The sequence below is a fragment of the Rosa rugosa genome, chromosome 5 (assembly GCF_958449725.1).
Source record: "Rosa rugosa chromosome 5, drRosRugo1.1, whole genome shotgun sequence".
In the NCBI taxonomy this organism is placed as follows: domain Eukaryota; kingdom Viridiplantae; phylum Streptophyta; class Magnoliopsida; order Rosales; family Rosaceae; genus Rosa; species Rosa rugosa.
In genome coordinates, this window is record NC_084824.1 from 962674 (window position 1) to 975940 (window position 13267).

A 13267-nucleotide genomic window follows, 5' to 3' on the forward strand; every position below is an offset into this window, starting at 1 on the left:
TCAGTTGAACAAACAATATATAGGCCTTCCACTTTGAATTTCTTCACGATCATTGAAGAGCTTCTACAAACTATATCAACATTACGTTTTTTAGACCTCCAGCCACTGGAAGCTTAAGCAGCAAGCTGAGTATTGACATCTTTGTATGAAACGAGGTCAGTTGCCTGAATGACTTGAGAAAGTTATCACTGAAAATCACCTAGCAAAGTTGGACAACAATTTTTGGAAATAATTAACAAAATAAGAAGTTTTTGGAAATTAAAGAGAAATGAAAGCTGAGAACTGTATAGTGTAGTTTGTACCCTCCATCTAGCACTCGTGCACATGTGGTGCATGGCTTTATATATTCTTATGTTTGGGGCTATGTTCTCTAAGAAAATGATAAACCATGATGTCGGAATGCCATTGTTGATGTCAAACTTTTTCGATGCTCTGATTTTGAAATGAAGAGAGAAGTACCATCGTCCTCGCTCTTACTTTTTGGGAATACTTCAATGGCTATTAGAAACCCCCATGATCTCCCTTCTTTTCGTAAATCAGAAACACTTTCAGCTTTAGCATCTGCTAAAATAAAAAGATCCCCAGGCCTAGTTTTGCATTCCTTAATGACACTGTTTCTCCAAGAATCAACTTTAACATCGTATTGCTTTGTTCCATGCGGATTGGATTCTTGTATAGAAATTACTTTACCAAACGGTGCTCGATACATGGTTTCCATCCTGCATTGCATTTGAGCTCGAGTTTCCTCCAATAAAGGATATTTGTAAGAAGCAAAATATTGATGAAGGTCGGACTGAAATGATTCAGGGCTTCCAACCTAGAAAGGTCAGGAGGCAGATCGATCATAAGTACTTCAAAAAATGGACAGTCTATCAGAAAATTAACGTAGAATTTTCCAAACAACTAAATAAAGTTTTACTTAGTTTAGAGATATGCATAAATAAAATCCTTGACCAAAAAAAAAAAAAAAAACTAAATGATCTATCAAGTAGTACTAAACATGCAAACACATTTCCAGACCAAGCATTCCAAATTTTAAGAAAACAAAACTTATGAAATCTAACCACGTACTTGGTGCTTGTAGAGATTTTCATTAAAAATATCTTCAAGGGACAAAGAAAACACAATGTCAGTGAAATCATCAGAAGACTCAGAACCTTCCATTGTAATATTCCTCGAACTCCTTCACTTTGTCGATCGATCTTCCACGCTTGCTTCACTGATCAACCTAATCAACAGATTAAGATCAATATCATGAAAGAGAAAAGAGCAAGCTTTGCATGTGTTAGTAACAGTTTAAGGTAATTACAATTTTCAATACCAAAAGCGAGACTAATCCACTTTTGGATTAGATAGAGATTTGAAACAGTAACTAACCCAGAAATTTCCTTACCCGATCGAGTGCATGCTGATATTTCTTCTCCTCTCCTTTTTTTTCCTTGCCTTGAAATTTATTCCAGCTTTTTATGTTCATCACTTCAATTGGTCGATTGAAGGTGCTTTGGTTGAAGAAGTGCGAAATCTTTTCCGCTTTTTCTCTTCAGTTTTATGTACATATAGCCTTAGGAAATGTAATCAGGCAGCGCATACTTTAGCAAAAAATGCGCTTTTGTTTCCTGCATTTCAAGTTTGGGTTGAGGAGGGACCACAATGGCTCTCCCGTGTACTTATTTCTGATGTAACTATCTAGATTGCTTATTAATGCAATTCATATTTCTCAAAAAAAAAAAATCACTTCAACTTATACTCTTATAGCTAGCCTTAACTTATACTCTTATCACTTCAACACGTGGAGAGCAGCTAGCTAGGGTTTTGGTTTTAGACAAATGGCGTCATCAGACTCTACTGCAGAGTAGAGCGCTATAATTACTAGCAGTAAAAGTTAAAGGTTAGTGAAGGCGTTTCGTGTTCGTGGGGTTAATTTTCAAATTCCGAGACTCTGTTTTTGAAAGAGGGGCACAGAGAGACGTGGGCACAATAACAGAGGAGAACTGAAGCGTTAACGTGAAGAAATCTCAACGTTTTGGGCTCTATTTGGGAAAGCCACAGAAAACGATCCAAAGCCGAAAGGGCTGAGACAATCAAGACTTGCTAGGACTGTAGACGATCGGACGGTTTGGGTTGGATCAATCCAAAACGGAAACCAATCTTGAGAACACTGTTTCGGCTATCTCGACCCGTCTAATTTGCCGATCACCTGAATAGTAATCGTTCATGTGACACAACATGATTGCTGAGTTTGGAATGGCATACGCATGCATGCAAAATGACACACATCAGCCCAAGACTTTTTCCCTTGTGACAAGTTTATTGATCGAGAAAATCTTCAACGAGACAAACTATCACTTGTAATTTGTAAATATTTGTTAATTCCTGCATGAAGGTTGGCGGTGATTAAGGATGATACTCTGATCGACCCGGCCCACGTGAACATTCTTGCATGTTCTTTGGTCTGTTTGATTAATATACCTAAAACACTTCCATCAAGTTTTACAATAACTTGTATCAAAAACACACGTCTGTTTGATTTATATATAGCGGAGTTGTAAACAAATAGAAAACACACTTTCATAAGGAAAACGACAAACGAAAATGAAAAGTGTAGGGAGGTTTGCGCTTTAGAATAGAGAATAGGGAATGAGAGAGTTCTGTGGCATGCATCATCAATCGCATCGCCTTCTTCATGTTTCCAGTCCCGTAGCTGTCAGTTTGAGTTTCTGCTGCAGTGGCAGCATCAACTTGTGAAGGCTTAATTTGAATTGGAACTAGCATATATATGCTTTTTCCTCAGCTTTACAGTCGATCACCGTTTCCTGCCTCATTGTCGTGGCCAGACTTGGCAACAGCCTCATGTGCCTTCCTAGCTAGTTTCGTATTGTGCTCCATATACAGTTCAGTGAAGATGGGCTGAATTTTTTCCGGCCAAAAAAATCTTTGACTTCTCCACTGCAACCTCCTGGAAAGTTCTGCAACTGTAGCCATATTGTTTCCAACTTCACGTTCGCTGCTGGGAACAGAAAATAGAGAAGTAAAACTAAGATTGATGTAATCCCAGAAATAGCAAATTAAAAAGTTATCATGATGTCTAATCAAGAGACACAACAGCTATCTGAAGACAATCAAAATGTTTATAGCCGACCTCCCATCTAATGCGGCATAGAGTTGCACCAATTCATCCAGCATGCTCAGCACTTCTCTAGATAACTTTCGTTCTTCTTTGTCATCAAGGCCAGACCATGCAGCAGCCAAAAGCCGAATAATCTTCTCCACATCCAACTGAAAAGAACATCAAGGAAAAATTCAAGACATTGACTCACTGGCTAATGTGAACCATATATAGTAAAGAACTAAGCTAGCTAGCTAGTATTACCTTGATTGTTGAGGCATCTGAAAATATATTGCACTGATCTCTTTCCTTTGCTGGTTTAAAACCTTTAAATATTTCCCACAAGGGATCAAAATCCACAGGGAAGTTATTTCTGTTCCAATGCCGAAGGTTTTCAGTGGTGTATGTTTGCCCTTGTGAAGAACGAACCATAGAGTGTTTTGGAAACAGAGATCTTACTATTTCAGCCATGCATATGTTAGCCTTCATGTTGATGATAATGGCATCTGAACAGAAGAACCTTGAACAATCAATCCCAAAACTTGCAACCACCAAAGGATTACCGCTCTTCTTAAAAGCTCCAGCTAGCACATCAACATGTCTACTAACAGAATCACGTAAAGATGCAATTCCCCTAAGGACATAGCAGAACTCCTTTGGTAGCTGGTCAGTGATGTACTTCCTCCTCAGCAAATCCAAGAGAATATCAAAGCCCATCCCAAAATTCAAATAAAGCAGACATAACACAAAAACCAATCTCTGCATCAGTAGCGAGTAATACATCTTCCAACTATTATTGGTACACTTTTTTATCCATTTAATCATATCCGTCTTATTAAAAAGAAATTCCCGAAGAACATCAGTCAGAAACTGAAGGATGCAGTCAAAAGATATTCGAACATCATCCACTATCACTTGATTATGTTCCTCCTTATATATCAGCCGCTCAATGAAACAAGATCTTGTAGTGATTGCATAACCTTGAAAGCAACAGATCCGAATCAGAAGGCAATCTACAAGATATAAGAAGCAATCAGGTGTTATATTGTAGCAATGTAAACTCCAATTCTGACTATAAGTTTTGATCAAAGCACCATGGAACTTCCACAAAAGAGACACCTCTCTCGGTTCTTGACTGATATTTCCAAGTAAAGGACCTCTCTCAGGTGCCACCGAATATTCTAGAACTGTGGCATTTTTAGGTCGCTCACTATTATAACCTTCTGGCAGCTCTGACTGAATACTGTCACATAGATCCTCAATGAACTTTTTCCATGGAGAGTTGCAGTCTAGATTTTTTATAAGCTTCTCATAAAGTTCATTATCCAGCTTACCAGACCCGAGAATGATCATCGCAATGCATCCCATTTGCCCAGATGAAAGCCTGTTTGTCGAGCTGATGTACTCAACTATGACTTGATGCAGTAAACACTTACAAGAATCAATTTGCCTAAGAGAAATCATATCCTCTCTTGATGACCTCATCCAATCTAAAGGAAATATGTAAGAGACAAAATTCTCAGTCGACAATGTAACAAATCTGTGGAGTGTCTCAGCATGATAATGAGTCATCTTCAGAAATTTGGATTCCAGAAGATATATTGCAACCTCGTATATATGGATAAGAGACCAACTCTGGCAGAACACTGAATCAGAATTATTGATTGCGAAGTTGTAAAGCACTTCAAGCTTCTCCAAAACCTTAATGCCAAGAGAAAGCATCTCTGAACTCCAATAACTCTGAGCATCCAAGACAAGCTGGTGAACATCAATGGGGACCGACTCCTCATTTCTTGGGAAAGATCTCTTGTCAATACTTCTCACCCAGTCAATATCATAAATGAGTGAAAGATAGAGCGGATTTAGACCATCATGAAAATGCCTCCACACCCCTAAATAATTCAGAAAGGAGTCACCATGACTAATGTAATCATTAACATCTATTGATCCAAGATATTCAATCAGGTGTACAACTGTATCCTTCCAAGAATTCCAGAAGTAGACCAGTGAATCAATAGAAACCTGCTTCTCATATTTTTTGTTTGAAGGCCTTTTAAGATCACCAGGCAGTTTTTCTTCCCACAAATATTTTGAAGTGCGTGATGAAATCTGAGCATTCAAAAACTTTCGAGTAGAAAGCATCCCATCTCTAAGAACTTTCATCCTTGATCTGTCATCTTTTCCCTCATAATAGTGAAATGCGCAATGCTCAAGAAATTCCAATTCCATTTCATGAGTCTCATCTCCTTGTCTGGCCAGATCATACTCGTCTCTTGCATGTTGTCTCCAATATTTTATGTATTCCAAACCTCTGTGAAATATATTTCCTCGTAAACAAGAAGAAATACTCTGAAAGAAAAAGTTTCCTCTAGCATACACATCTGCAGCAAGCACATAATTTTCAGCAAGATAAAAGCACTCCCCAGCATTTTCCAGTTCCAGTTCGCCACATTTATACAAATAAATTGTACCTGCACCAATTAAAAAAAAAATTGAACTAATATAAGCAAAGAGTTTGAATGTTCAAGTACAACAAGACACCCTGAAAGGTGTCATGCAACGCCATAGCCCTTAAACTGTCATATGAAGGCTGGCAAAATAAGAAGACCCAATATTGACATCATACCTGCTCGTTCATACTCGCCCAAATCATAAAAGCATCTGGCAGAAGGTACAAACAGGCCTATAGCTTCAAAAATTGAAGCTGCTTTCCTAAGGAGTGCATTTGCCTCTCCAGGACTAGAAGTGCGCATATGGTCTGCCTTGACTTTAAGTTCAGCAGCTTCAGACCGTCTTTCCCAAAATGTATCACCAGCTTTATGAAAGCACATTCTGGCCATTTTGTAGTTATGCTCATGATATAGCTGAAAGAAACAAATCAAATGAAGTATGTTAAAATGTTAGATTAATACTGTTGAAATATAATGCTGTCACAACAATAGTTGACTTGTTAATGATAACAAAAGTTATAATAAAACATAATGATTTCAATTCTAATGAATAATCACTTAACATGAGCCTACTATTATTAATCTCATCATCAGTGTATCTCTCTACTCATGTTAGGAACTTAGGATTGAGCAGACCTTGATGCCACGTGATCTCCAGTCTCCTGAAGTGCTTGCAACTTGCATAATTTGTGCAAGTGAATCGTCTAGTTCTCTAAGTTGTACAAGATGGTTCCTTTTCCAATAGTCAAAAATTGGGTTGGCAAGTTCTTCAACATTCTCGTATATCCAGAGTCTCTGTCTTGTACGAGAGACAGCCACGTATAACTGCTTTAGTTCAGAGCATAACATGCTGTGTTTGGCATCATCAAAACTTGGAAAGCGCTCAGGTAATGTGGAGTCCAGCAAATTTTGTTCTTGCATGAATTCATATAGCACCCTCCATTGATTTTTCAGTGGTGATGATCCAAAAAATTTGTATAGGAGTACATCCTACAAAAGGGACTAAGTTTCTGAGAATGCATGTAACAAAGATAGATTTCAAACACAATAACATATTTTTGTTTATATTCTTCTCTTCATTTCAACATGAACCAGCATCTTATATGATATTTATGAAGAATTGGATGAAGACGCAACAAGGAAAGTTTTGACAAAGAAAGAAAAAAAAGGTACAGGGATTACATACGACATCAAAAAAGAACAACCTCCAGATGGCATAACTAACTGCAGATCACAAAAGCAATAACCTAGTAATCTACTAATGATGATAGTAAATCTGCAAGATTAAATAAACAAATATTACCTCAAATTCTAGGCCCTTGCACTCCACTATAGTAAGAACTAGAGCTTGCTTCCCAATGGAGTTAGAGATTTCTTCTCGAGAACAATCATCACGGACCAAAATAACTTGATCCGCACCAAAGCCACCCATATTTCCGGCAATAATCCCACTACTTCCTAGAATTTTTTTGAATAGTTTTTCATCATTTCCAGAATAGAGTAGAATCGGAGCTTCCCCATATATCATACTCGTTTCTGGTTCTAAGACATCAATACAGAGGGGGAAAAAATGATAAATCAGTTCAACAATGCTCTGCAACAACTTCAGCATCCCATCATGGCTTCGGAAGTTTTGTGTCAACTGAAAGATGTTTGAGATCTGTCTTTTTTCTTTCCTATTGTCATGTTTTTTGTTTCTTGATTCCAATACAAACTTCTTGTAAAAGAGATGTTGTATATCTTGGAATCTAAAATCAATACCCCTTGCTATAGTCTGGGCTGTATCTCCAGAAAAAACGAAACCCTCTTCAACATTGCTGCAGATATGTTTAAACAATGCAATTTGGCTCATGGCAAGATCCTGGACCTCATCAATGTACACAAAATCAATTTCATCACCCTTGTATTTTTCACATTTGAGCCGACGGTGAATATCATTTACAAAATCAGCAATATCAAACTCACCATTTCTCATTTTCATTTTCTCATATACCTGAAATATATCATATATTATCTCTCTTTTTGGCTGGCTTAAACTGGAAGCCCGGCCCTCTGACATTTGCACATAATCCAACTGAGTGAGTTTTCCATCGCCTGCTTCCAAGGCTCTAAGACCACCTTTGATATGAGAAATAATCTCAGTAAAGACTCGTGAAGCATCAAGCTTCTTTGTCAACTGAACATCAAAATGAGGCCAATATGATGAGCTAAACCTTGTATATGTGACCTCCTTGGTGGTGAGGAAGGTCTGCAGCACATTAGCTCTTGATATTCGCTGTCGACCTTGAGGTAGTTTTGTGATGTCTGGGAATCTTTCAAAGTATGAATTACTCAGACTTCCATCAAGCATCATCAAGAACTTATGAAATGTTATGAAAAGAGGATAACATTTTGGAGGAATATCACAAAAAGAATCTGGGATACCCCTAAATTGAGCTTCCTCATCATCAAAATCATCCATATCAACCAAACTGCTTCTGCCGGAAGCAAAACTGTGAACATTAAATAAAACAAATCCTTTCAAATTACTATTCCTGGGACACATAAAATATGAAGATGATAGTTACAGTTGAAATAAAATTACAAGGACCAAATGATTTTCCATGACAGCACCAGAATCAGCTAGAAATAAGTCTAAAGAGCTTCAGATAAATGACTAGGAAAGTATGCTATTACACAGAGGGGAGCAAAACATAACATACATGCATCCATGCATGGTGAAAACATTGTCCAAAGATACGAGATATGAATGAAAAATAATCATATTATATTTTTGGAAAATTTATACACATATCAAACCAATAAAAATAACTAGGCATTACATCTATATACATAAGTTTTTTTATTTTTTATTTTTATTTTACATACATTTCACATGTTAGATGTGCTAACAATTATAAAGCATCAAAGATAATAGCATGTATCCATCGTGATCAACAGAACAATATCTCTTGCATTTTACAGGGCAGCTAGTTAATCAATAAGGACACAGTTTTTCTAGAACCCTGAATGTTAAAACAAATATGGTGCACTTGATCTAAAGAGGTCAGTATATACAATATATGGATCCAGTGAAAGCAAACAACTAATTTAAGAGAAAAAGAAAGGAGCAAATTAACATCTTTTTGTTTAAATAATCCGCTCACCTTTTCAAGCGTAAAAAATGTTGTTTGACGGCAAAACAGAGTTTAGGACTCACGGTCACAAAAAGCTGGCGTAACACAGTCCCTTTATTTAATGCAGAAGAAGAACTCTGTCCAGCTTTATTATGCAGACCAGCATGCCCGACTGCATTGCTTTCAACATCATAGAAACCTTCATCAACCATATGGTGCTGCTGTTCTTTCTGATATAACTTTTTAGTCAAAACTGTTGTCTTTCCAGTGCCTGACCGTCCTAGTATAAATATACTTCTATCATAAAGAACAGCCTCCCTTTCTTGGTCAGTAACTTCAAAAGGGAGATCCACTTTGCTGTCCTCTCTGTCAGATAACAAGAAGTTCACTACCCCAGATGATAAGGAGTAAAACTTCATCAGCAACAAGCTCTCATTGACCTTTGAATTCTCAACACAACTTCCATTCGCAGAAGAGTCACCAACAGAATTACTCATGCTTTCGGTGCTGCTTAGATCTTTATAGCGGACAACATCCAAAGAGAGGGGCCAGCTTGCTGGAACTTCCAAATGACTGGTCACAAAAGACAAACCAACAGAAGTCATTACAATCTAAAGCAAATTTTAAGATAAACTACTTAAAGAAAAGTTCAGACAACATCAATTATATAATACTAGAATGATAAATTAACATACCCCTCAAGACATTTCTCTCTACAGAGATTGACAAAAAGATTTGTGTATCTACTAAATATGCAGTCCAATCGATCTGCCAATTTTTGGATATCCAACAGACCAGGCAATAAGTCCCACATCCTCAACACTTGCATGTATTTCAAATCCTTTTCAATGTCGATTGTCAAAACAATATATAGATCATCAACCTTAAATTGCTTCAGTGTCATCGAAGAGCTTTTACATATTGTGTCTACATTTCGTTTCTTGGGTCTCCAGCCACTCGAAAGCTTGAGAAGAAGATTCAGCACTGACATCTTCTTTTGGAATGACTTCAAGTTTTTGAATGATTTCATAAAGTTATCACCAAACAGCACCTAACAAAATTGGAAGAAAAAAATATTGGTAGTGTCACTAAATTATTGCAAATTGGAAATGTAAAACGAAAGAAGAAACATTAATGCTGAGAACCAATGAGTGTACCTTCCATCTGGAACTGATGCACATGTGCATTGCGTTCCATATCCTTAAGTTAGGAGTTATGTTTGCTAAGAAGACCAAAAACAGTGATGTTCCATTGCCATTGTTGACTTCAAATTCTTTCGGTGCTCTGACTTTAAGGGAAAGAGAGGTTCTATCATCCTCTTTCTTGTCTGTGGAGACCTCAGTGACTATTACAAGTGACCACCACCTCCCCAACTTTCGTAAATCAGATATAGTTTCGAGTTTAGCATCTGCTAAAACAAAAACATCTCCCTGAATGGGTTTGTGCAACTCCATGCCAGAATCACTGTTTCTCCAGCCATCAATCTCCATATCATATAGCTTTGTTTCTCCTTCATAGGGCTTTGACTGTTGGATGGCATTTACTTGACAAAATGGCGCGCTGTGCATGGATTCCATACTGGATTGCAACTGAGCTCGAGTTTCATCCAATAATGGATATGAACATGCCCCAAATTGTTGAACTGACTCGGGAATCTTTTCCACCTGAAAAACACAAAAGATTAAGCAAAGTGATGTTACAAACAAAATATGTTGTGGATACTAGATAGGCTCATAGAATCTAAAACGCAGTGAAATCATATAATGGGAAAAGCATTCATGCCTGGTGATCAAGTCAATCTGATAAACAAGTTTCACAAAATTTTTCTAGATAGATCTGATCAAATACCTGGTGCTTGTAAAGGTTTTCATTACATATGTCTTCAAGGGACCAAGAAAGCACAGTGTCAGTGAAGCTTTCAGAACCTTCCATCATGATCAACAAATCAACATGCACTTTCAGACTTTTTAAGTCATGATGCACTTGCTTCTCTTAACCTGCATGTAATCAATTAGATCAAACAGAACAGCTTTTTCTTTGTCAAATTGAAAGATGATCGACGATCTAGCTAGCACTGCATGCATTGCATTAATATACAAGAACAAGGAAAGCCATGTACAAGATAAATTAGCAACCATTTAATTTGGTAAAGATTTTCAGCTACTTACAAGACAAGTTCCCCTTTGAACAGTTGACCTCCAAACCAGTGGTGCTCTTTTTTAAACTTGTACACTAGACTAAGCAAAACCAGTGAAGAAAAATGAGAGATGTTCTTGCCTTAGTTGAACAATGGGAAAGTGAGTTTACTTAGCTGTGGAGGAATGCGGAAAAGGAAAAGGCATATGCGGTGGGATGACGTCAAATCGTGGAGTACCTCAAGCGTCAGACGAGCATGACATCATCATCAACGTTAAACTCTTTAATTGCAAACTTGCAAAGAAATAAATAGTAAAACGTCCAAAACGATGGGCCTGACAACCACGGGCCTCAAGACTAGCTAGAATTGTGCACGCCTGGATTGTTTTGGGCTGAATCAGTACAACGGCCGCAACTTACAACCCAAACGACCGGAGGGACAATGTGGACATTTCCAAGTGCTAGAGACAGAGGACGGTAATAAGGTTAAAAAAAAGTTCACCACACTCAATGAATTCCAGAAAGGATTTAGGACTCGTACGTGTCGCAATCTGTTTGCGATCGCCATGGTGAACCCGATCGGTTGTATTATTGTTGATCTACTCTCACTCATCTCTGTCCTTCCTGAAGTTACTCTCACATCTCTTTTATTCTGTTCTTAATTACTCTCTCTGAGAAATGGAGTGAGAAATTTACAACGTTTTGGGTCTAGTACGTCAAACTGATATCATCAGTTCTCTCTCCATGTTCCCCTAATTTCTGTTGCAAAATCAAACTCTTCCAAGTAGAATTGAAGAAATCAAAACTATTAATTGATCAACTACAAAGCTGGGGAGAATCAATCTTTGGGTGGGATTTTTAAATTTATTGCTGCTATTGGCTGCTTCCATTAATAATTTGGACTTTTAATTTCATACATCACCAGCTTATAATTAAGTCTCATTTGCATATATTTGAAAACATGGTGATGGTGGTGGAAGGGGAGAGGAAGAACTGGAGGCGATACATGCGAGTGATGAGAGAGAGAATCCCAAGCGACCGGACTGGAGGCGACTACACAATTAATTCTTCGGATTGATCTGCACGAAGACCTCGTCGATATATGTTTGACCGACCACTTTCCTTCCTTCACTCTGGATGTGCTTTCTGGCCCTGCTGGGTTAATGAACAGAGGCTCCATTTGATCGATGAGATGAAGAAGAGACATGGTGAGCTGCTGGCTTATCGAATGAGCTTGGTTATTTTGTCATTTTGTGACAATAGACCAATCACTCCCCCATTTTTTTACCTTAACGACCGTCACCACTTTAATCCCTAACGACCGTCGCTTTGGAAATTACAAAATGCCCCTAATTTGATTGATTCTGTGGTTCTGATTACGCCAACTAAGCACTTGTCAGTGGCTGTAACTTACAGTCTGTGGTTCTGATTACTATTTGTGGCACGTTTACTTACTTGGAATGGAAAATAATCATGAATCGGAGACAAGTGGAATGGGAGAAGAAAGGAATCGGTATTGATTCCGGAGGAATGATTCCTAAACCCATCTCCCCCCTTCGTAATCGAATTCATGAGTATTCAGGAATCGATTCCTGATAAATAGGTGGGACCTACACCAATTCCCATTCCTTCATGTGTAAGTAAACACATGAATTCTTTTACCTGGAATCATTCCGATTCCTTTATGTGTTAGTAAACACAGGAGTATTTTTACTCCGTAGTCATTCCATTCCATTCCAAGTAAGTAAACGTGTCATTGGTGTCTTATCCACTAATCAACTAATATTTATTGTTGATGTCACATTATATGATTTATGAGATTGATGTTTCACATGCACGCAACCACACACACCGGCTGAAGACGTTTTCCCTCGTGAGTCGTGTGACAACATAGTTTATTGATCGAGGAGGTCTTCAACTAGCCAACTAGGTACATATATTATTATTTACTAGAATTTGACTGGAAATTATTCTATGCACCGACGGTGCAAGTGACCCAACCCTTATAAAATAATCTCAACCCTTGATATTTATTATCAACTTTATTTTCAATAAACAAAAAGTGTATTTAATGCAATCTAACCATTCATTTATGTTGGTGCAAGTGCACGGCGGTGCTCTGAATAATCTCTCAGAATTTGACTCTTTTTTTTTTCTTTTCTAAATTTCATCGGATAATCCTAAAATTTGAAGTGGTGGGAAAAAGAATGGTTTGTTCACTTAATGAAGTAGTCTATTAAGTCTAATAGAGATGACATACCATGTGCGAATTTTTTTGTATGGTAATTTCAATCATGTGCGCACACAAATTCTCTTAAGATGCATTATTACCACATTGTAATTGTATATATACTTAAGTTTCATTGATATACACAATTCATGTATCATATCTAAGATGTTGAGATCTATGCTCCATTGTCTCGTGTGATCATTATTGAAGTGGTCATACAACAAAAGGT

At 37.6% G+C, this 13267-nt stretch overlaps 1 protein-coding gene across 3 annotated transcripts; it reads right to left on the reverse strand.

Annotated features, from left to right (window-relative positions):
- Positions 1–2466: 2466 nt before the first annotated feature.
- LOC133710960 (uncharacterized) lies at positions 2467–11064 on the reverse strand. 3 transcript variants are annotated; one of them, XM_062137113.1, is made up of 11 exons: positions 10841–11064; positions 10521–10669; positions 9830–10336; positions 9368–9723; positions 8703–9245; positions 6860–8048; positions 6193–6546; positions 5751–5970; positions 3371–5577; positions 3140–3276; positions 2467–3007 (listed from the first exon to the last, which is right to left on the reverse strand). In XM_062137113.1, exons 2-11 carry the CDS (start codon positions 10605–10607, stop codon positions 2794–2796), a joined length of 5814 nt encoding a protein of 1937 aa, XP_061993097.1. In that variant the 5' UTR covers positions 10608–10669; positions 10841–11064; the 3' UTR covers positions 2467–2793. The 3 variants fall into 3 exon arrangements, with proteins under 3 accessions (XP_061993097.1, XP_061993096.1, XP_061993095.1); XM_062137112.1 differs by having other exon boundaries at positions 2467–3004; positions 5733–5970; XM_062137111.1 differs by having other exon boundaries at positions 5733–5970.
- Between the last annotated feature and the right edge of the window lie 2203 nt (positions 11065–13267).